The 22,352-nt window shown below is 38.2% G+C and overlaps 2 protein-coding genes across 2 annotated transcripts in view; one reads left to right on the top strand and one right to left on the bottom strand.

The window, feature by feature from the left end:
* The window catches only part of FAM185A (family with sequence similarity 185, member A), a 40,169-nt gene extending 37,564 nt beyond the window's left edge, over positions 1-2,605 (top strand). Inside the window, exon 9 of the mRNA XM_009573767.1 lies at positions 2,277-2,605. Coding sequence (XP_009572062.1) covers positions 2,277-2,392 — 116 coding nt within the window. The 3' untranslated portion in view covers positions 2,393-2,605. The remainder of the gene's footprint in view (positions 1-2,276) is intronic.
* A 2,668-nt stretch (positions 2,606-5,273) lies between these two features.
* The window catches only part of FBXL13 (F-box and leucine-rich repeat protein 13), a gene marked incomplete at its 5' end in the record, with an annotated part of 39,030 nt that continues 21,951 nt past the window's right edge, over positions 5,274-22,352 (bottom strand). The window contains 4 exon segments of the mRNA XM_009573766.1: positions 5,274-5,336; positions 5,338-5,434; positions 12,559-12,722; positions 16,700-16,834. Of these exon segments, the coding sequence (XP_009572061.1) occupies positions 5,274-5,336; positions 5,338-5,434; positions 12,559-12,722; positions 16,700-16,834 (459 nt within the window).

Raw genomic sequence — 22,352 nt, 5'->3', positions numbered from 1 at the left:
GAAATAAAAAAGAATTCCCCCCCCCCCCCACTTTCCTTACTCTCAATCAGCAGGCTATTGGCTTTCGTGATTTAATCACACTAGCAAAGTCCTCAAAATCCACTTATGTTCCCACAGTATTCAGAGTACAGTTAAGACCAAACTGTCATCAAAAGGTCTCCAACTAAACCGTGTTGCTTGATTAGTGCCTCATACACAAAGCTATTTAAATATCTTAAGCTTGATTTGAACCTGCTACTGGCGATAGGCTTAATAACATTCAAATAGTTTGAAGATCTTCATCCCTAGGGAGTGGAACTTGACACTCACTTTCCTGCAGGCAGTTTGATATTTTCTGCATTCCCTTCACAGGCAAATCTCCAAAAGAAGCATGAGGAACAAAACATTTTTCTAAGTTCACATAGCAAATGCAAAACGAGAAACAGAGCTCAAACAACTGAGCTTTAAAACAGCTCTTGTTTATTTGTGTCTGTGTTTCTTCAAAACTCTTCTTTAGCTTTTTAGCAAAAGTGTAGCAGGGTGCAAGCACTGCATGAAATTGTTCATTTACAGGGATGATTCTGTGCTTCAGTGTTTGTTCCTTGTACGGAAGTACAAGCCATAGTGACCAAAACATGAGAGAGAGGAACTGGGACTAAGCACTCCAATATGCACTTTCTAGAAATACCTCTCTGCCCTACATTTATTGTGTCCTCTCTCCTTAGGAAAAAAAGCTGTATTTTGAGTGCTCTACAACTCTGTTAAGGGATCAACTGAAATTTTCCTTTACAGTTCTTTGTTGATTCATTTTTTTTGACACCTGGAGGCTGCTTCCTGTTTAAAATTCAGACTGATCTAATGTTTTAAGGGTTACCTCTACTTAAAAGATAGATTTTGTTTTCATTTCTGTTCTGTATTCTCTGATACAATACTATTGCAAATAGATGATTCAGGAAAGCTTTCTGAGGAATTGAAGTTTCAGATTTCAACAGATTTCACATACAACACATTTTTCCAACTTTGTGACGATCATCATAGATTTAAGTCCATACTTAGAAGAGGAGCAGAACTGTGGATTCTGCGTTACAGTGGGAATGATATTGAGACTGAGTGTGATTGAGACTGCTGCTGCCTGGAGCAATCAGGAGTGCAGAAATTGTACTAGGACATCCACATGGAGATCCTTGAAGCCATGTTGTAGTCTGATAACAAAGGACACTGAAATACTTCTTCGTCCTGTGGGAGAGCTCTGTCAGTGTTGGACTCCTCTGAAAATCCCGTACTTCTAAACAGTACCTCAGCCTGCTAGTGAATTGATGTGGGTTTGGCCCATAACCTTAAATTAATCCCACTTAGAAGTACCAAAGCGCTGAAACACTATTGAGAAGTTCTGGCACATAGGCTTGAGTTGTGGAAACCGATGCAGTGATGTCAGTTGGAGTTTCGCCACTGTTTTTGACGTGGCCAAAATTTAACTTCAGCTGTGTTACAGGTCAGAGCAGAGCATGTTTGCAAAGTTGCTTCAGCATCTGCTTCCCTGCCATCCCTCATGCTATTCCAGGCTCAAATTAGTTCTAAACTTAGAATTCACTCAGTCACACGAATGCTGAAGTAATAATAAAAGATATTTTGTAAAGATAAACCAAAGTGAAGATTGATCTTGTGATAAAGGCACTGATTTGGGACTTAAAAGATCCCAGTTCTAATTCCCAATTTGGTCATAAATCTTCTGTATAAATTTGTAAGACCACTTGGCCTCAGTTTCTTAATTGTAAAATGAGGGTAAGTTGAACTTTCTCCTTTGTCTGTTACACCATGAGCTTTTCAGAGCATGACCAGCATGACCATGCATACTAAGTTTATGTGAAACATGTAAGAAGACAGACATCTCGGGGTGTTGGTTTTTTTAATCCATTATAAGAAAGCAGTAATAAGCAACAGGTCTGGTCATCTGGAGAATCAGATCTTACCCATGTCTCTGTTCCATAGAGATGAAAACTTTTCAAATTACTTAGCCAGATTAATGTCTAATGTAGATGTATTTCCTAGCCCATAATAAAAATTATGGTACTATATAATAAAACCCACAACTTCATTGTAATAACATATTATGGGAAATGAGATTAATGCAAAAAACTGTATCAAGAATGAAATGTCAGAAGCCCCTGTTAAAAATATATAAATTCTACCACATAAAAGTCTTATAAGTATTTCCAGGGAGCTTGGGAAAAAAGGCAACGTGAAGATGATATGTTTACTGTGTGTGAAATTAAACTAAACAGAACTTTCTTTTCTAGGTCACATGAATCAAAGAAATGAAACAGACAAATGGATTAAGGCTGACACACAAAATGGCAAAGTGTGTCTTAAAAGCCAAAGCTGGATCCAGTCTGTCAAGCTGAAGAGTTCTTAAAGGTGAAATAGGCCAAAGAGATTAAATCAAGAAATTGTAAAGGAACATTTCTGTAAAATTACGAAACTTTGTTGATGTATATTCTTAATGTAAGAGAGTAACAATATTAAAAATGAGGGCATTTTAACCCAAGATTTGCCCATGACAGTGGCTGGTGCTTAACAGGTCTGGTTTACTTTTAGTGCCTTTTAGGAACGACAAGATCTTGCATATTCAGAATTTGTATAACTTAACCCACTTACCACATCAGTTTAAAAGCTGGTAGCTTTCAAACAAAAGTTTGGAGTCGTCATTTAAAAATAAAAAGCATTTTCCACATCTGGTATTTGAAAATATGAAAATTTACTTCCAAGATGACATGGTCTGCAAGCTATTTTGTATTTTTAAATTAAATGTCTCAGTACTGTGGGAATTCTGCTGGTTTATGCAAAATGCAGAGAATTTTCTTCAACCAAATTATTTGTATCAATGATAGGATAAAACCACTTTCAGGACTGTAGTTCTTATTTGGTCTTCTCATTTGGTGGTTGACCCCTAAGCAGTTTTTGCCTTGTCAATGGGCACTGTATGTGTAAAACTACTTATATGAAATGACAGAACTTGCTCCATGTCATCCTGAACCACTTATTTGTGGATAGAAATAAGAACTCTAGCTATGTCTATCACTGTTCGTCTGCGAAGAAAAACTTTTAAAGTAAATACTCAAAAGTGCAATGGGTCTGGCTGATTTCAAGGAGGAACACTCCACTAACTGGACTTCAGATAAGGGTCCATATGAGCATTTCCCTAAAGTAAAAGCTACGAAAGAATGGAAGTATTGGCCTAATAAATGAGAACTGTAATCTGTTTATTTGAGCCATTTCCAGTGACTTACCGTCAGCCTTGCATGATGGGACTGTAAGCTCTTTGAGGCAGAAAGGCAGAGGAGGGAGGTGAGGGAAATGTGTCAGCCCTGCACAAGGGCATACATGATTTTTGTGGACTATTTTGTGTTACCGTAATACAAACACACATTAAAGTAAATGGAGATTTTAAAAGCTGTTCCATATATATATATATTTCCCCTTATAAAAGAAGGACATAAATTTGTGTTTTAAAACTGAAATGTAAGAATTCCTGCTAACTGAGTGGATGGAGAGTAGCAAAGAAGAGTTCAGAGTGTCAGCTCAGGTTTTAAGTTGTGTATATGTGCTTTAGATCATAATGGTATGTTATCAAATGAACTTCTCGTTTCTCACAGGATTACCCAAGAGGTATAATTGCCCCTGGCTAATGGACTTCAGTAGTCAAGGGCAGCATTTTTACTATAATTCAGGGTGGTTAAAAACTCCACATTCTGTTTGCCGTTGTGTGTACTGTTTGTTTGGATGAGGTGGGCACTGATGTGTATGGCAAATTATATGTATTTTTAATATAAACATTATATATATAAAACATTACTAATATTATTACTAAAAGCAATATGATATTACTAGTTATTAGTAATTACTATCATTATACTACTTCTAAAAGATACAAAAATTAATAAATGTGTAATGGTTTTAGATTTCCTGAAAAAATTTTGAGACTAATGATTTCTGTGCACTGCTGCAGACAAAGTGAAAGAAGCACCTCTAAATTCACACTGCATTGAAAATAAAAACAGAGTAGTAGATATTTCACAAAATTGAGTCCATTTAATGGTTCCATTATTCACCTGGACTACAAAGCCTGTCAGCGTCTGCGATTAAGGTTGTGCTTTTTGGAACTGCTGCATCAGCAATGTAAGGGAGAGCATAGTAAGAAAACATGTTATTTCTTCCATGCTCAAAAGTAAGCAAGCTAAGGCATTCACATTCTAAACCTAGCTGGAATTAAACATTAGGATTGGTAGTAATTTGCTTAAAGAAGTTTAAATAAGCCATCGGAAAAATTGTGCTACCACTAAAACTACTCTGATTATATTCTTTCCAAGCTAATAAATGTTGAGACCAGCTAGAACTTTAACATAAAGGTCAGGAATGAGCTGAAGAAAGACAAATCTTCGGGAGTTTCCCCAAAGGCATTTGAGTAATGTCTTGTTCTGCTATAATGAGGTGAAACTTTGTATTTTTCTCCAGACAAGGGAAGATTAGCAGGTTATCAGTAATTAGGATTTGAATGGCAAATCCCACATGTGTGGGTTTTTTTTTTTTTTTTGGCCATTTGATGAGAAGACATGTTCTTGTAATGGAGGAAATTTATCCTTTAACACTTTTCTCATCTGTGCTCCTTTTCATTTGATTCTCCGTACTCTCAGCTGCCAGCTAGTCCACAGTTCATACATGCAAATGTAAACATCAGCTCTCTTAGAAAGTTGAACTCAGCCTGAGTGCCTTTTATGAGAATTAGGGCTCTGGGTGCACAAGGACTGTTGAGAAGTAGAGAACTGTGTTTAAATGAGCATGTATAGTTGTGTATTAAGGAATCAGTAGTCACTACCTATTCACTGTTCTTCATTGCTCAAGAACACTGTACTTAATAAGCACCAGCCATGTCAAGTGTGAAGTTCTGTGGGAAGTCAGAGTGTTTATGTCCTGGAGAGGACCTTCATGGCAAACAAGAACTCCAAACACACACAGATTTTTTTATTGCTTACTCTGCATGGGACTACAAAAACTTCTCATTATTGAAAGATGAAGACAGCTTGAATCAACATCTGAAAGTTAGCAATGTTGTTTCAGTGCAGCCGTCTTGCTTGAAGGCGCACGCACTCCTGTGAGAAAGATTCACAATGCTTCCTTTACTAATTCAACAACCGGCCTTTTATTAAAGTATGATTAGTCTTAAGAAAAATAATATGGTGTTCTTTTCATGCTCTAGTGAAAAATCCTTGAGCTGTAGAAGATGTTGTGCAATTTTTTCATCTTTCATTTTGAAGAATTTGTTTATTCAGGCTCTAATGTGTGTTTTTTGGTGAAGGTAAGTATGTTACCATCTTGGTCATATCCCAGCCAGGAAGGAGGGTCAGTATCGTTATGTTCTTGGTTCTCCAGTTTGGCTGTATATTTCAAGACAGCTTGTCTGCAACAAGAGTTTAAAAAAAAAAAAAAAAGAACAAAAGTAAAAAAAAATTTGCAGAGGCTGTTTCTACAAAGAACACTAAAAGCTGTTTCATGAGCAAAAGTTCCTTGTTTTAACTGAAGCTATCAATATTATAAGAGGTGTTGTGGAAGTTAAAAAAGAAGATAGTTGGTTAGGCCATAAAGTAACAGAATAAATTAGGTTGGAAGGGGTCTCTGAAGATCGTTTAATCCTGGTCTTGCTCTAAATGGATCCAACTAGACCAGGTGGGTCATGGCTTTGCCAGCTGAGTTCTGAATATCTCCAGGGATGAAGATTGCATAGCCTCTCTGGGATCCTGTTCAAGTGTTTGACCAGTCTCCTGATTAAAAAATAGTTTCCTTGTATGTAATCAGAACTTTACATATGCTGCTTATCCTGTCAGTGCACCTTTGAGAAAAGCCTGGCAATGTCTTCTCTTCTGTATCCTCTGGTCAGAGTTACGGACAGCAATAAGGTCTCCCCCAGCCTGAGCCTTCTCTTCTTGTGACTGAGCAAAGCAATTCCTTCAGCCTCTCTTTACACGTCACGTGCTCCAGCCCTTTAATGGTCTTGGTGGCCCTCATCTGCACTTGCTCTAGTGTGTCAGTGTCTGTCTCGACTGGGGAGCCTAAAACACAGATCTTTGAGACCGAGTAGGCGATGCCATTGGAGTAATAGCACTGTATTTTGAAGAAAACGTAACGCCAAACAAGGTAAATAAACCAGTTGCATCAAAAGATATCTCACAGTCTCCAGAGTGGTTTTTCTCTGCTATACAGGAAGGCTACGGTAACTGTGCAGGTCCCTATCTCTATTTTTTCCTTTGAACAGTCTCTGTGGCACCTCCCAGTATTTTTACCCTTTCGTGGTACACCTTCTGCTTTCTTTTTGGCTAACCTCTCCACTTGTAGTTATCTTCTGTCACCCACCTCTTTTTAAAATACATTGTTTCTGAAACTGAATTGAATACGCAACGGGCAGTGTTACAGAGCCTTACTGTTACCTGCACTGGCCCCGAGCTTGCCCCAAGGCTGTGTTTTGCAGCTTCTGTGAGAGCTGAACCAGAAGAGAATTGCTTATGATGTCCAAAACCACCCATGACCCCTCTGATCTCCCTCAGCATTTTGTGGCCACTACCCCTTTGCAGCATTAGAACACAAAGACAGCGAACTAGAGCAAAATGACACAGAAATAGGAGAAAATCAAGCTTGCTGAGTGAGACACCCTAAGAAGAAGCTGAAGAGCAACTCTCTCCTCTCCCTCCTTTCCAGGCAGTATCAGTCCAGCAACTTTCATTGCCTTCCTGAGCTGAAGAAACTCGACCCGCCACTTTCAGTCTTTTGAATGTCTCTCTCTTTCCATCACTTCTGCGACTTGGCTGTCAGCCCGCTCCCGGCTGCGCAGAGCACCCGCCTCCCCCGGCCTCCCCCCGTCTCTGGCTCTTGCACTCCAGAAAGCTCCCCCGGGCTGAGCGTACTCATGTGCTCGTTGGGGAAGAGCCAGTGCTCTACATTTCCCATCCTCTTCAGGAGATTCAACCTGATCTGGTGTGTCACAGCCGCAGCAACGTAGCTTTTCTCCCTGCTGGCCAACTTCCTAAGCTCTGTACCAATATAATATATGGCATCTAGACAATACAAGGAAAAAAGTCCAAATTAAAGTGGTCTGTTATCTGCCAGTAATGCTACAACAGTATTTTTTTTTCCCCAAAGTGAAAACACTGAAGATGGTTACAAAAGAGACAGACGTGCACAGCTGTAACCTTGCACCACCACCGCAGGGAAGGGGAAGCGGGGAGGGGGGGAAAAGGGACAAAACTGGTGAAGCAAGGAGAGCTCCTTTCAACCACTGCAGGGTACTTTTTTTTAAAATCTAACACTGACACACTGTATGAACCACATGAACACAAGGCTGTATCTGTTTTTATATTAGGGAGGCCTGTGCCATTCAGGAATGTGTGCACAATTTATATGAGCTATAAGGTCTAAGCTATAAAATAAAAATCATCTCATCCAAGTCCAAATTCCTGTTTTTCATGGAAACTGCAATGTATGGCGGCTGTCTGAAACATGTATAAGGGGAGCTGTTACTATTTTTTTGGAAATTTATGCTGTCCCATGCCTGGAACTACAGTTGATTGGTTTGCCAGAAACAGCCATTCATTAATCATCAACACATGGCAAAATAGATATACTGTACTATGATATAGCCTGCTTATTTATTTATATAGTATCTTAAATGAGCACATTCATGAATAAAAGCATTTCAGCAAATAATTACAATTATCTTTGGCAAAGCAAATATCTCTTGGTGTAAGTCAGACAAAAGTATTGGCCCAAACACATGGCTTGAGTAGCACTGGAATATATCATTGAATCCTGACCCGACGTTTCAATCCCTTTTCCTAAGAGGGGGTAGCTAGGAAATACAGTTCTGCATCACAGTCTGAATCCTGAGCCATTCTAAAATTCAGAAATGTTTGACTAGGTCCATCATAATAAAAAGCAGAGGTTTTGAAAAGGACTTTTTGAGATGAGGTTACAAAAAACAATCAAGAATAAAAAATAATGGAAAATAAAAACTTAAACATGGGAGAACTGTTTATAATGCAAATGCAGGAGAAATTAAGCTGAAGAGGCAAGGGAGGCAGCTAGTGGGAAAAGCAGAAAGCATCCTGCAAGCATGCTCCAGGTTACAAAAAGTGGTAAGACTATATAAAATCTGAAGTATTCTGCGGTCTCTGTCAGCTGCAGTAGTTGCATCATTTTATGGCATCCAGTTCAACTGCACATGATGGCTGAAACATGGCACTCCAGGAGCCTCCATGTCACTTCTGAAGAGCAATTTACAGTCAGTGAGAAGACAGTACTATGATATTTTTGTTGCTTCTTCAAGAGAAAACTTAAGAGTAATTATTCTTAGTCCTTTGCCAAATCATGTGTAGGCTATCTTCATTTCCGATTACATGTGTGTTGGACTCCCAAATACTTCTTGCCTTGAGACCTGAATATTTGGATAATAGCTAAGAAATTCTGCTTTTTCAAGAAAAGAGAGTTCTTGCAATCTTCTTTCCAACCAACTGCAACCACCAAAAAACAACAACAACAACAAAACCCCAAAACAAAAATCAGAATGTTCTCCAAATGTCAAATGTATTGTAGCTATTAAGACCCAATGTAATTCCTGTTTAAAAGGCAAAAATTGTAATAGTATTTGTGATGAGTCACTTGTTAACAGACCAGTCATGAGTTTAAAAGAAATGTAACTCGTTTCATATTAGTGCAGACAAGAAAGAAGGAAAGATTTAATTTTGCGATCAAAGAACAGCTTTTGGTGGAACCAGACTGTTACAGACGAGATGCAGTTTGGTGAGAGCAGAAGACTGGCTGGCTTCTCAAGGCAATGGCAGATTCCCCTTCTCATTTTGCACCCAGAAATGTTAATAGAGCGCCACACTTTTCTCAGCACTGCAGCTGACTTTAAATGGTATTTGTGTTTTGAAGTTTAAGGAGAATGTTTTACAGGGAAATGTTTCCCTGAAGATGCCAGTGTGTTTTTTCTTGTAGGATTAGTCCCACGTGAATCACAACCGATACAACCTTTCCTACAGAAGCCAATTTTAAAAAGCAGTTAGTTAGCTTTCTTTTCCTCTAGTAGAAGAAATCAATTGTACCAGTATCATTTACTCCCAGAGGTAGGTTATCCATGATTCTCCAGTTTGTTTTTTCTTGTAGGATTAGCCCCACGTGAATCACAACCGATACAACCTTTCCTACAGAAGCCAATTTTAAAAAGCAGTTAGTTAGCTTTCTTTTCCTCTTAGTAGAAGAAATCAGTTGTAGCAGTATCATTTACTCCCAGAGGTAGGTTATCCATGATTCTTTATGGCATTTAGAAACAGGATTAATTGAAAGGTCATTAGCCTCTGGATACAGAAATATGCAGCAAGATATCAGGCCACAGACCTTTTTTTTCTTCTAACATTTAATAAACCTGGAACCAGGCTAGTATGTTGGCAAATATAGTTTCGAATGCTACCTGATACTGGAAAGAATGGACAATTTATATGCTCGTAACTGTTTCCTATGAAGCTGCATTGGACTGAAACCTGAAGAACTTTGTGGCTCCATATGTTTTCTATTTTAATCTAATGAAACAGTAAAAATAAAACGTTGAAAAAGAATGTGACACAATACAAGAGATATGCCTCAATATTTGCAAGGCTCAGTCTATTAAGAGATGTCTGCTAGGACTGGTTAGTGTTTAATAATAAATAATGGGGAATTCCTTTGGCAAAATGAAGTATACGTGATTTATAGATTTTGTGGGGCAACTTTAAACTAAAAACATATTTCTTCTAATGCTTATTTAGAACCTAAGCCACTAGCATGTTTAGTTCTCCAGATTAATCTGATTTTCACATAGATGTCCTCTTCCATCTCCTTAAACAGGGAATGAAATGTTTCTGAAATGTATGTTTCACTCTTGCAGAACGTAAATTACACCTGAAAACAGCCTTTTCCTCTACATTCTATGAAAATCTAAGAACCCAAATAAGGTTGTAAGAGTTAGTCTGAAAACAGAGAATGAGGCCCTGTTGTTCATTTTTCTGACAATCATCTGTTGATTATTCATTGCTAAAAACATACAGGTTGTGAATGAAATACGTAGTTCTATAAAAATGTATTGTGACATACAAATGACAGTGCTGTCATTGCTTTTGATGTCATTATTGAAAATCTGCTGCAAGATGACTAACAGCATCGCTGCCATATTTTACTGTGCTTTTGATGTAGTTACTGCCAGAAAACAAATGCTTTTATCATCTTCGCAATATTGGCCTTGAAATACAATAAAAAAGATTTTTCGAAAGTGTGACACATACAGGATGTGGAATATATCTGAATCTAGCTGTGAACTCCTTTATTTTTTGAATATCGTTCTATCTAATGACAATTTTAGAATCTGCACTGAAAACGCACTCCAATCTTGACCTTGTCAGTCTATTCTGCAGCCTGCCTAGGTCTAGGGAGGCTCTTCAGACCTGTTGGAAGGAACAAGCAAAAAATCTTCATTGTTCTACATGATCGAGCCACCTGATAGTTTTGCCACAGACTCCGATGGCCCGGGGTAAGAGTTTCCTATCCTTGAACATATGGTTGAAAGGGTTAGAGACTGAGGCTGGCGAAGAAAAGAACCATCCACCATCACATACCAGAAAATCAGGCTCAAGAAAGTAAAACTGGCAAAGTTTGCCTAGTTCTAAAAATCACAAAAAGGGCAAAGATAACACTGGGTGGAGATGTGTGTCTCATGGTTGCTTTTTGTTTTGTAAAGGTCTGTAACTCTCCAGGGCTTTCTTTACAGTAAAAATAACTGGTTGGGAAATTCCTTGGCTGAGTCAGAAGAGTTTAATCAAGACGTTTGGAGAACCCATAGCATATGGGACTCTGAGGCAGAGGCATAATCCTGGGTCATCCTGCAAAGGCTACAATAATGCAAACGGTTTTCTGAGAAGTCAGGTCAGCTCTTTGATCACGGCTCACCCAACATAAACTGGAACTCAACCCAAATTTCTGTTCCTACTACATCTCACTTCTACGGGAAGATGTATAAGCAACCAGAGCCCGAAAGGGATGACACACTGTTTAGTGCTTTAAACAGAGATACGAAGTCACAGAAAAAGCAAGTCAACAACAGTAATCCGGGGGTAAAATAAAATCCCTTGAGGCTTAATATGAGAAAAACTGTAAATCAGAAAGTTATGAGGAAATTAATCGTATTTGAAATATCTTTTTTCAGAATGAACAGTGTAGTTCATTTAGAATAATTTTTTTCAATTCGTACTCTTGCATACCAATCCTTCAAAAAACTTTCTGTATCTATCAGAAGTAGAGGTTTTGAGATGGAAGTTCTGAGATGACATTAAGAAAACTAAGTCAGAGAGAAGTAAAGAAAATAAAAGTAACGACAGCAGAATTGTTTGTGGCGAGACAGTTAGAGGGAAATAAACCGAGGAGGGTTTGGAAAGCATGAAGCACACTGGAAATATCTTTTAAGTTACTAAGCATCTGCATTAGTCTTGTGGTCTCTAAAGTGACTATTAAACCCTGGAATGATTTAGCATGGAGTGCGCTACCTACAGTGGTCCTGTTAGAGTGGGGTTAGAGCTCTCCTAGTATCGATACTCTCTATATAATATAGTATTATATATTTCTTACTTTTACTGAAGTCATTAAGTTATACACTCCGATATATCGACCATGCTTAAAATCTAGTTCTTTTCCAAACAGTTTCAGTCCCTTTGGCGTGCCTGTGGCCACTGTGCAGTTCTAGGCGTACGGCGCCTGGTCTGTGATGCTCTTAACCTCCATGGAAGGGTGACAGACATTGGATCTGCATCTTGGAGATACAGAGCTGAAAACTTGGCACTAAACCTGACCAGAACTGACTGGCTTTTAAATGCCATGGGGAATCAAGAGGCTGGGTCCATTTACACCAGTAGGGAAGTTGGATTGCACTGTGGTAGATGACCTATTTCTTCCAATTGTAGATACATAACAAGTATGTTTCACTTGTACTTCATGAAACTATCCTTATGATACCTTGACTCATTTGCTGTAACCATGCTGCATTTTGAGCACAGGCCCACATCAATGCTCAAATCTGCTTCTGCCATATACGGACCTGCAGTCATTGGGAAACAGGCTCCCACAAACCCTCGGAGTGAGCTGAAGTACATAGTGCGATGGCTGAGAGCATTAGGCCCCGTCTGGTTTTCTCCCTCATGTTCCCACATGCCCTTGAGGTGATATCCTGTCTCTGCAGAAATTTCCCTAACAGGACATTGTCCGCCATAAAGATAACTGAGGTCCCTATTCCCCTTCATTTCTGGCTGGCACTAGAATATGTAGATACCCACACCAAGCCACAGGAATCCTAAGGCAGCAACATGGACACCCCCTAGTTGATAAAGGAGGAAGATGGCTCAAGCCAGATACCTAGCATGGCAACATGATGCCAATGAAGAAAAAAACCTCATGTTTTGGGGTTTACAACCAAATTAAGACCAACTGAATTAAGATTAGAAAATATCCTCTTACTTGGTAATATTTCTACAGTACAGCATCTTGAGAATCTGGAGTTGCTTACAACCTTTCCAAAGATATTTCAGTGTTTTGTCAGTAAGATGAATGCAACCCGAGACATCCAAGAAGTGGAGATAATGGCAGGCTGCAGCCAAGTATTGGATACAGGTGTCAGTCATCTGTAAATGAAGCAAGACAAAAACACAGAGCACAACTTTAGTGTCCGATTTGTGGGAAAATTATGTTTTAAAATACTTCATGGAAGTAAAATTTCTGGCACAGCCCAATTCTGAATCTCTTCAAGAGGCTCTACAAGAACCGTCATTTAAATATCAGGAACATATTAGGTATTAGTTAACTGTGAATCCAGTACAGTCTAAAGTATTGTGGGATTTTTTTCACCTAATCAGAATGGTTTAACTTTCCCAATCTCATAATTTTGCATGTAGCACATATAAGCCTTTAGCCTGATCTGCTATTGCATTGTTCTCACTAAACTATTAGGCTGGACTTATAGTTTAATTATATCAATTTTATATCTCAATTCTCTATTACAAATGAGTGTCTCACACCAAGACCTTTTTAACGTATAGTTGTTTTTCTTTAGCTCTGAAGTAGAGCTGCTTAGTTCCACCTCACAATTCCATTTTTCTAAATAGATATTCATTGCCATTAATGCTGGAAGTCGCATTTGAGAAACACATGAGACAGAGTCTTTAAGGTACATAAGCAGTCATGCAAGCTACTTAATTGCTCCACTGACCTCAGTGGAAACAGTTTAAATGCTTAATTACCTTGTTCAGTCAGGACCAAAAATCAAGAGGGGACATGTTAAAGACCTTTAAAAGACACTGGCTTAAAATCAGTGGAGTGGGATGGTAGAAAGGGAGACGAGGGTTTCACTTGCATTAAACAGCAATCTCATGAGAATCTAAAAGTGACAAGTAGGCAAGATGAAGCTGGGACTTTGGGTTGTGGAACAGAAAATTAGCACACTATCTCGTGATAAAGTCCTCCTGGAATATAGACGAAATTCTGTGCTTGCTTATTCCAGATTTAGCTATATGCTCAATATTAGATCTGCAATAGATTAATAAATAGATTAAAATATTAATATTCCTATTGAAATAAACTGAAGTTGCTGCCTGAACTCAGTAATTGGTATCAGATGCACTTAAGAGAAATCTACATTCATCATACACTCAATCCTATTCATCTTAGAGGACTGAACTACAGAATTCATTGCCCATCGAACTGTGTCTTCAGAACTCTGCTATTTAAATAGCTGATTCATTCATTTAACCAGAGATTTATTTCCAGTTCTTGCTATATTTTTTCATGTGTAGGATATGTTTCCCACAGCAACTTCATTTTTTTCCTATGAAATAAGAATTACCCTTGAATCAGGCTCATTCTTTGCGTAAGACTCAGAACTGCACTGCTGAATATTTTAGTATCAGCATTTGCGAAATGACTCGTACCTGTCCTACGGAGACGTGACAGGGACGCTCACTGCACTTTCACTGAAGCCAGTGGGGTTTGTTCAAAGACAATTAATTTGCCCCAGTAGATATGATTAAAGTGATAAGCTCTTCTAATTTTAGAGTAACCTGCATAGCACATGGCAAAACATTCTTAATGGACATGTATTTGTGTATTGATTTTTTCCATGTTCTCTTGCTATGATTTTCTTTTCAAATTCTTTTTTTTTTATATAATATAGCTGATGTTGCAGGACATGACTGTCAGACATATTAACATATATCCTTTGGAACAGGTTCATTCTTTCTTTAATCTCCTGACCATTTTTAAACAGTCTCTGAGTGGAAAATATTTCCTTACTTAGCAGCTGGATCCCCTCAATTTACACTAGAGATTGCCAAAGGATTTGAAAGACCCATTAGTTTTAACATCCACAGGTGTACCCATCTCATTTTATGGAGTTGCAGACTGGATTCAAGTCAAAAAAGACTTGTAAACTTACGTGTAAGTTTATTTGAAAGAGTCTTGATGTTCTTTTCTGAAAATAGTAGGGTATTAGCAGTTAACAGATTGGCTTTATAACCATTTAAAGAAAAGATATCATCTAGGAACAAAGTGTTGGAAGAGGATTACTAGGTCACTGAGTCTACTTTTTGTTCCCATTTGAAGGAACTACAAAATATGACCCAGTTCATTCCCTTATCAAGAGCCATCCTAACATTCCTTAATACTTTGCCCCCATGTCCCTTCCCAGGATGCTGTTTTACAATTCATTGCTCTGATAATCAGAAACTCTCCCAATTTCCAGCCTGCCATTTTATAGGGTTTTTGGGTTGGTTTTTTTTCTGTGTTAGTCTATAAAGTGTAGTGGAAAGCATGGCAGAGAAGACTGCTTGCAAAACTAGCTAACTTCTAATATAGAATCATAGAATCATAGAATCATTAAGGTTGGAAAAGACCTCTAAGATCATCAAGTCCAAGTGTCAACCCAACACCACCATGACCGCTAAACCATGTCCCTAAGCGCCTCATCTACACGTCTTTTAAATACTTCCAGGGATGGTGAGTCTACCACTTCCCTGGACAGCCTGTTCCAAGGCCTGACCACTCTTTCAGTAAAGAAGTTTTTCCTAATGTCCAGTCTAAACCTCCCTTGGCGCAACTTGAGGCCATTTCCTCTCGTCCTATCGCTTGTTACTTGGGAGAAGAGACCAACACCCACCTCGCTACAACCTCCTTTCAGATAGTTGTAGAGCACGATGAGGTCTCCCCTCAGCCTCCTCTTCTCCAGGCTAAACAGACCCAGTTCCCTCAGCCGCTCCTCAGAAGACTTGTTCTCTAGACCCTTCACCAGCTTCGTTGCCCTTCTCTGGACACGCTCCAGCACCTCAATGTCCTTCTTGTACTGAGGGGCCCAAAACTGAACACAGGATTCGAGGTGCGGCCTCACCAGGGCCGAGTACAGGGGCACGATCACCTCTCTACTCCTGCTGGCCACACTATTTCTGATACAGGCCAGGGTGCCATTGGCCTTCTTGGCCCCCTGGGCACACTGCCGGCTCACGTTCAGCCGGCTGTCGACCAGCACCCCCAGGTCCTTTTCCTCTGGGCAGCTTTCCAGCCAACTTCAACTACTTTGGGAAGATCTCCACGCACAATTTCTATTATCTCTGTTATTATGAAAAAATAGTTTAATATCTATCTAAAAGCAAAGGATACAGGAGACTGAGACGCACCTATATGATAATTAATGCTGTACAGTAGGTACCTGTAAGATATAAACCAAGGGCTATTGTAGGACACAGAGCAACTTCCTTGGCCTGCCAGATCTGAGAGTCAGCCTGTGGGTTTTGTCCTAGAGGCTGAGAAACTTATAAACTTTTGAAAGGCTAATGAACTGATCAGAATATGTATAATTTAGGGCTGGCTAACTAGTCAGCTAGGTCACCTCAAACTAGTTGGCGCGGAGGCTAAGGTGTTCAGCCACTGCAGTGAGTAAGAGGACATGAGGACTGTGTGGAGGGCTGAAAGGATAGTCAAGGGTTATGGAGATGGGTGTCGGAGAGGAGGAAGGCAGGGACAAGCGATGGCTGCATACTTCTTGTGGAAGGAACTGGGCACTTCAGTAGGAAAAAAGAGGGAAACTGGTCCAATGAGTATGATGAAATTTTGAAGGACAGTTCAAGATGAACTTTTCCAAAGGTAGTAATAAACTTAGTATATTCCCACTTGATAGTGTTGGAAGCAATACTACAACAACTTTTTCCATGAATGAAAATACCAAGAGTTATTAAAACAAAGACAGCACCCTTTGGAAGCACCCAAAACACCAGAAGCTGAGAGTATTTGCAGGAAGTATCACTAAAAGCCCTTCCCTTTTCACCCTTCCCTAGACATTAACCCCTGGAGAGACAAACTTTTACCTGATCCAGCACGGACACCTTTATGTTGTAACTGCAACCATGAGAAGAACGCCAAACACTCTCAAGAGCCGAGTCTCAGAACTTAAACTCATGGAAAGTCAGCTGGACTTACGCTCTGATTTCTAAATTAGTTAAGTACCTTGTAGAATTGTGACAAGACACAGATGCCAGCAGGTCAAATTTCTGAATAAATACTAAGTACTTCTTTGCAATAGCAATCCCAGAACTATAGCCCTATTTCTTATACATACCTTTGGGCAACCCGCTATGTTGACAGATGTTAGCGTGTGGCAGTGAAATGCCATTGCTTTCACAGCTTCATCCGTCAGCTGAGGGCAGTAAGAGACATGGCAGTATTCCAAGTATTTTGTGCCCTTGCAGAACTCCTGAAAGAGTGACAAACAAGCCAATCATTCTTAGGTGACATGCCTACTCTATTTATTCTCAGTTAACAATACATTTACATCAATCCTTTGATCCACTTCAGGCACTTCAGTTTTCTAGGTACCCTTTATTAGTAGGGAAGTCATTCAGCCCTTGGCTGTGAATGTCACTAGAAAAAGAAGAGATGCATTAAGAGGCTCTTTTCCATTGCTTATATATTATACTGTGTGTTCATTAGTTCATATAAGTTCCACTGTATATATTAATATATGTTGAATTTGCATTCTTTAAATTGAGCACAACCCAGAACCTAAAGGTTTGTGCTTAAAGGACTGGCCCCAATACATTTATTCTTCTACTTTCTGCAAATGCCCGCTTTTGTGTATATTAACTTTTCTCTTTTTTTTTTGCAAAAATGAACAAACAACTGTATCTGTATAAATTACATTATTTTCTTGGAAAGGAAAGGGTAAGAATCTCAGGACTGTCACTCGGGCGTTCTGGGTTCTGATTTGCTCTGTGGAGCTCAGGCCAGTTAACTGTGGCTGAAGCGCCATTTTTCCTGCTGTGATACCTGTTGACTACAATTTCTATCCTCATGTTTAGATAGATAAGCACCTGCAGATCCTACTGACTTCAGTTCCAGCACCTTTGTAACTCAGATATTAGCTTTTTCGTACGCCCTGTAAAACAGATCATTTTGGAAAACAACAGACCAAACGGTGCAGTGACCTTTCCCAGCTTATAGAACGGAGTGGAGATAACCTCACACATTATGAAATTGCGAGAGCTGTTTACAAAACAGTTCGGTGACCTGCAGATGGCAAGTGATAAATAGGTGTAAGGTGTTAGTATTATTATTACTATTATTATTATTATGATTAATACTACTACTGAGACATTCCAGCTTCTACATGAGTTTTTTAATTTTTACAGTAATACCTTTTCCGTGTTCTCTTCTACAAGGCCAATCGAAAAGACCAAAAGGATAATTTGACCAACTCAATGTGTTCATGTATCTTTCATCTTACATTTGATACTTGCACCTCTGACAGGTGATCATATGAATGAAAATTTTTAGCAAAATGCACATTAAATTGTATATTTTAAATAGCATCAGAGAATCCCACATAAAACTTTGCTTCTCATGAAACATGGGTAGTTATAACTTTGGCATACTATGCACATTTATGGTTTGCGATGGAACTCCTATGAAACGCCACATAGACTCATAAAATATACTTTTCTCCTTTGCACTCTGAAACTTTGTTTACCTTTTGCCCTGAATCTTTTTGCAACCTGAAAATATTCACTTCTAGGCCTACAAAGAGAAGGAGAAGGTAGACCATAATTTGTGTTTGTGGAAACCTTCTCTTGAAGAGCCTGCAGATCTGTTAACTCAAGAACCAAACAACCTAAAATCGTATTTCTTCACCTAATGGTGCCATGATGTGAGCATCGGAGAACATTTTGCGGCTCAACCAAAGCTTTAGCTTCAGTGAGAATCTCTCCTCTTCTGTGATGTCCAGCCTAAAACCATGGTGAGATGCCTTAAATTTGCCACTGAGCTCATCTTCCAGACCTGCTAATCTTGGCCTAAGGCCAGTGTAATTTGTCATTTACTGGAATGGAAATTCTACCTCTATAGGGGAAAGAAGGAAATACTTATGTAGTAGATTGAATAAAAAACACTGGTTGCATGAAGCTTTTCAAAACTTTCAAGAATTAGTCCTGAGGTAAACAGACTAAGGACCACATGGATAAATAACACATGTGCATGCACACAGAGACACACAAATGCACATATTTATCATGCACAAATATTACATATTTATCACTCTGAAAAAAATTCTGTAGTAATCAGACTATTACCTTTGACACACAGCTATTTTTTCCTTACGTGAAACAGGAACTCAGACACTAACATATGGTTGATCACTGGAAAATGTTAGCTTTGTTATGACCAAAAATTATGTGATTCTGTGTGATTTTCATAGGTCTTACCTAAAGAGATGCAAAGAAATGTTTTAAGTCTGAAATTTGTTTCATAGACCGGAATTTTAGAACTTTTTGTCTGAACTCTAGCTTCTTTTTTCTACCTATCAGTGATAGGTATCTATCTAGCAAGGCAGTGCTTCTTGGGCTTTGGGTTCTTGTTTTATTTTACAAAAGTATTAAAATTTGAATGTTTTAACTTAGGACTAGTTAGAGTGGACAATTCAGAATTTATAATAATTGGCTTCTGTACCTTTCCTATTTCAATCTTAGCTCTACAGGCTGTTTGTTACCCACAATACAGAAACATTCTAAATCCAGTAACTGAATGTTTTTTATCCATGTGTAAGAGAAACGGCACTCCCTTCAGAATTAGGCCTCAGATGTGATGACTTAATCACTACGTTCTCAGCTAGGGTATGTAGCACAAGCTGAAGCCAAGATTTCAATGCCTGTGAGATATGTTTGTCTTGTTTTTACTGGCATAGTTTGTCTACATACATATTTAAAATATCCTTCAAAGTTAGGTTCTGAATTTGCTATTAACTTTAAGTCTACCCCTACATTATTTTGCAAACTGCTCTAAAATTTTGCAAACAGCAATCAAAGGGAATGGAGCTTTGTTTGCTCTCTTCAGCTCTGTATCCCTGGTTCTATGCCTATAGAAAACAACAGAAGAGGTTGTGAAGATAAATAATGTTTGCAAAACATTTAGACACTACAAAGAATCAAATACCGTATGAATAAAATAATATTTTCTAACTTATTTGCACAATTTTAATTCTGTGTAAATAAGACCTGAGGACACACACAAGCATCAATGAAAATATGAAATACTAAATTGCTGCTCATTAAGTGAGCGTCATCTGAGTTATGAATGAGCAAAGATCCTATTTACACAATATGTGATCACATAAGCATTTACATACTGTTATAATGCCTGGGAACAAGTAACAGAATTAACACTGTACAGTCAACATTATTTCTGTTTATATTATTTTTCATTACATTATTTAGTTATTTTATAACTTTCCAGCAATTTACCTTAACAGTGTTAGTAAAGCCCTCTTAATATGCATTTTCTTTTCACATAATTTAAATATTCTTTATATAATCAAAGGGTAACCAAGTCATGCAGCATACAATGGGGTTACTCTACAAATTTTCCATAAACTCATATCCTTAGATTCAACTTACAAAAAAGGACTTGCCATTTTGTTTTGATTTACTTCATACCTCTTCTTTCTCGTGCCCTCCCTAGATCCATGACAACATGGCTTCTGTAACTCCTACATGTACTCCCTGCTGACGCTTTCTTCCTCAAAAAGTTCAAATTCATATGGCAGACAAGGAAAGCATAAACACTTCTTTTTTCACAGTCTTTGAACTTACTCTGTGTAGTGAGACAACTGGAATAGCTTCTTAGCCATAAGCATAGCAGAATGCAGAAGTGAATATCCTCCTCTGAAAGCAGCAGCACTGGCACTACACGGCTTTCCGTGAGGTACACAACATGTACATACTTGGTCATTTTTTTGGTTAAAAACATGGAACTTCACACAGAACATTCATGAAAGGCGAGTCAGAATTATTCCTAAAGAAGCAAATCCTAATGGCCTGACGTGTATGTTGGGTAACAAGATTCAATCCAGATGCATCCCTTGTGGCACAGCAACAACTGACTCATCCTTACAATATATGGCTATAAAATGATGGATGTTGGAGCTTTATAATGGAAAAAATGTAGAAGCTGAAGACTGCGGTTATGTGATGGCATTGCCTGTACCTGCAGCCTTACGATCTGCAACTGTTTATGGGCATGAAATTGATATCATTAAAAAACATGATTTAAGCATTTCTGTTACATACATTTAGGAACAATTCTCAGTTACAGAAAAAAGTGCTCTCATTTGGATGTAAATCCTCTCTCCTTCCTAACAAGATGGATGGTTCTTTTTTCTACTGTAAAGTTACCAACTAGTGTTTATTTCTTACATTGTTCTGAAACACAAAGCAGTAAATACTTGCAATAATAGCAAATTTGTCAAATCCCCATAAGGATTTAGGTAAACCTCAAGCAACCTGTGATAAGGAATTTCACAGTTTAACTATACATTTTGGAAACAGTCATCTCCTTTTCTTTGTTCTGAATTTTCAAACTAGGTTCATTTCATGCCCACTAGATTATGTATGGAAGTAAACAGCAAAAAGTTGACCCCTATCCACCCTTTTCATGCCACTTGCGATTGAACAGATCTCTGTCGTATTCCCTCAGCCATCCTCTTTCCAGACCACAGGTTCCTTGCTTACTTATCTGTTCCTTTTATGGAGATTGTACCATACCCCTGATCATCCCTATTACCCTCTCTGAATCTTTTCCAGTTTCCAGTGCAATGCTTTACCCATAAAAAGAATTACAGTAACACCAAATAACTGGTTTTACCAAAACAAGACAATGAGTACTAATAAATCAGAATTTAGTATGTAGTTACTGCTGTGATGATAGCGTAAGTCTAATAAATATTTGGATGGCAAGTCTCATTGTTGACATTCATTTAAAAAAAAGCAAGGGTCAGTAAATCAGAAATATGAAAAAAAATTATAAGCATTGTAAAATGAAATTCAAATACTGTATTAGTGTTAATATTTCTATAATTGCTGATTATTCAAAAGAGAAAGTATTTTCTCACTGTGTAACTTCATAACTTATGATCAATGTAAATAACTGCCTTTGTGGCAACTTCAATTTGTAGGTTGCCTTTCTACAAATGAATTAATTTCCTGTCTGATTACTTATAAAGATTATTGACCCTGGGAAATTTCTAAGTTCATAGGCTAAGTATGAGATCAGAATACTAAACAATACATGTTTTAATCTAATCTTTTTATTTTAAGAACAGTATCTAGCTTTATATTGCCCAGATCCAATATTTAAATTTCAAAACCACTGTGTATAATAATAATTTTAAAAAGAAAAACAATGGAAAAAATGAAGTTTAGTGAGATTCAATAGATGTCTTGCTGTGAGCATGATGAGATCTTTAGAATAAAAAGTCAGTATTTCAAACATCTAGCTTAAAATACAAGGAGTCCATTTTCTAGCAGATTAGTTTCATCATTAGATATGAATAAATTACGCATTTGATGTTTTCGTAGGACATTTTTAAAGGTTTTATTCAAATAATGACACAGTGCAATTTGTGCTTTTTCCCATAAAACAGCGAAGATGTCTACTCAATCTGGAGAAGATGCATTTCTTATTGAAATATAATTTGTTATTTTTAATCATGGTAATCATACCATTTATGCTGGTAAGAAATGCCTTTAGAGGTATATCGAGACATATTTTTGTGTCACTAAGAGATAATGATGCGGAGGAATATACCAGGAGCAGATGAGGCACCAAGTGTAACAGACTAAAAGAAATTCAACTATTCCATTGAGCGAGGCATGCTAAGTCATCTAAATACGGCATTCAACAAATGGCTGACTAAAGAAGCAGAAAGCAAGACCTGAAAGCCCACA

The sequence above is a fragment of the Fulmarus glacialis genome, unplaced genomic scaffold, assembly GCF_000690835.1.
Source record: "Fulmarus glacialis isolate BGI_N327 unplaced genomic scaffold, ASM69083v1 scaffold4903, whole genome shotgun sequence".
NCBI lineage: Eukaryota > Metazoa > Chordata > Aves > Procellariiformes > Procellariidae > Fulmarus > Fulmarus glacialis.
Note: the sequence above shows the minus strand (reverse complement) of the source record. Positions and strands in the feature narration are given on the sequence as shown.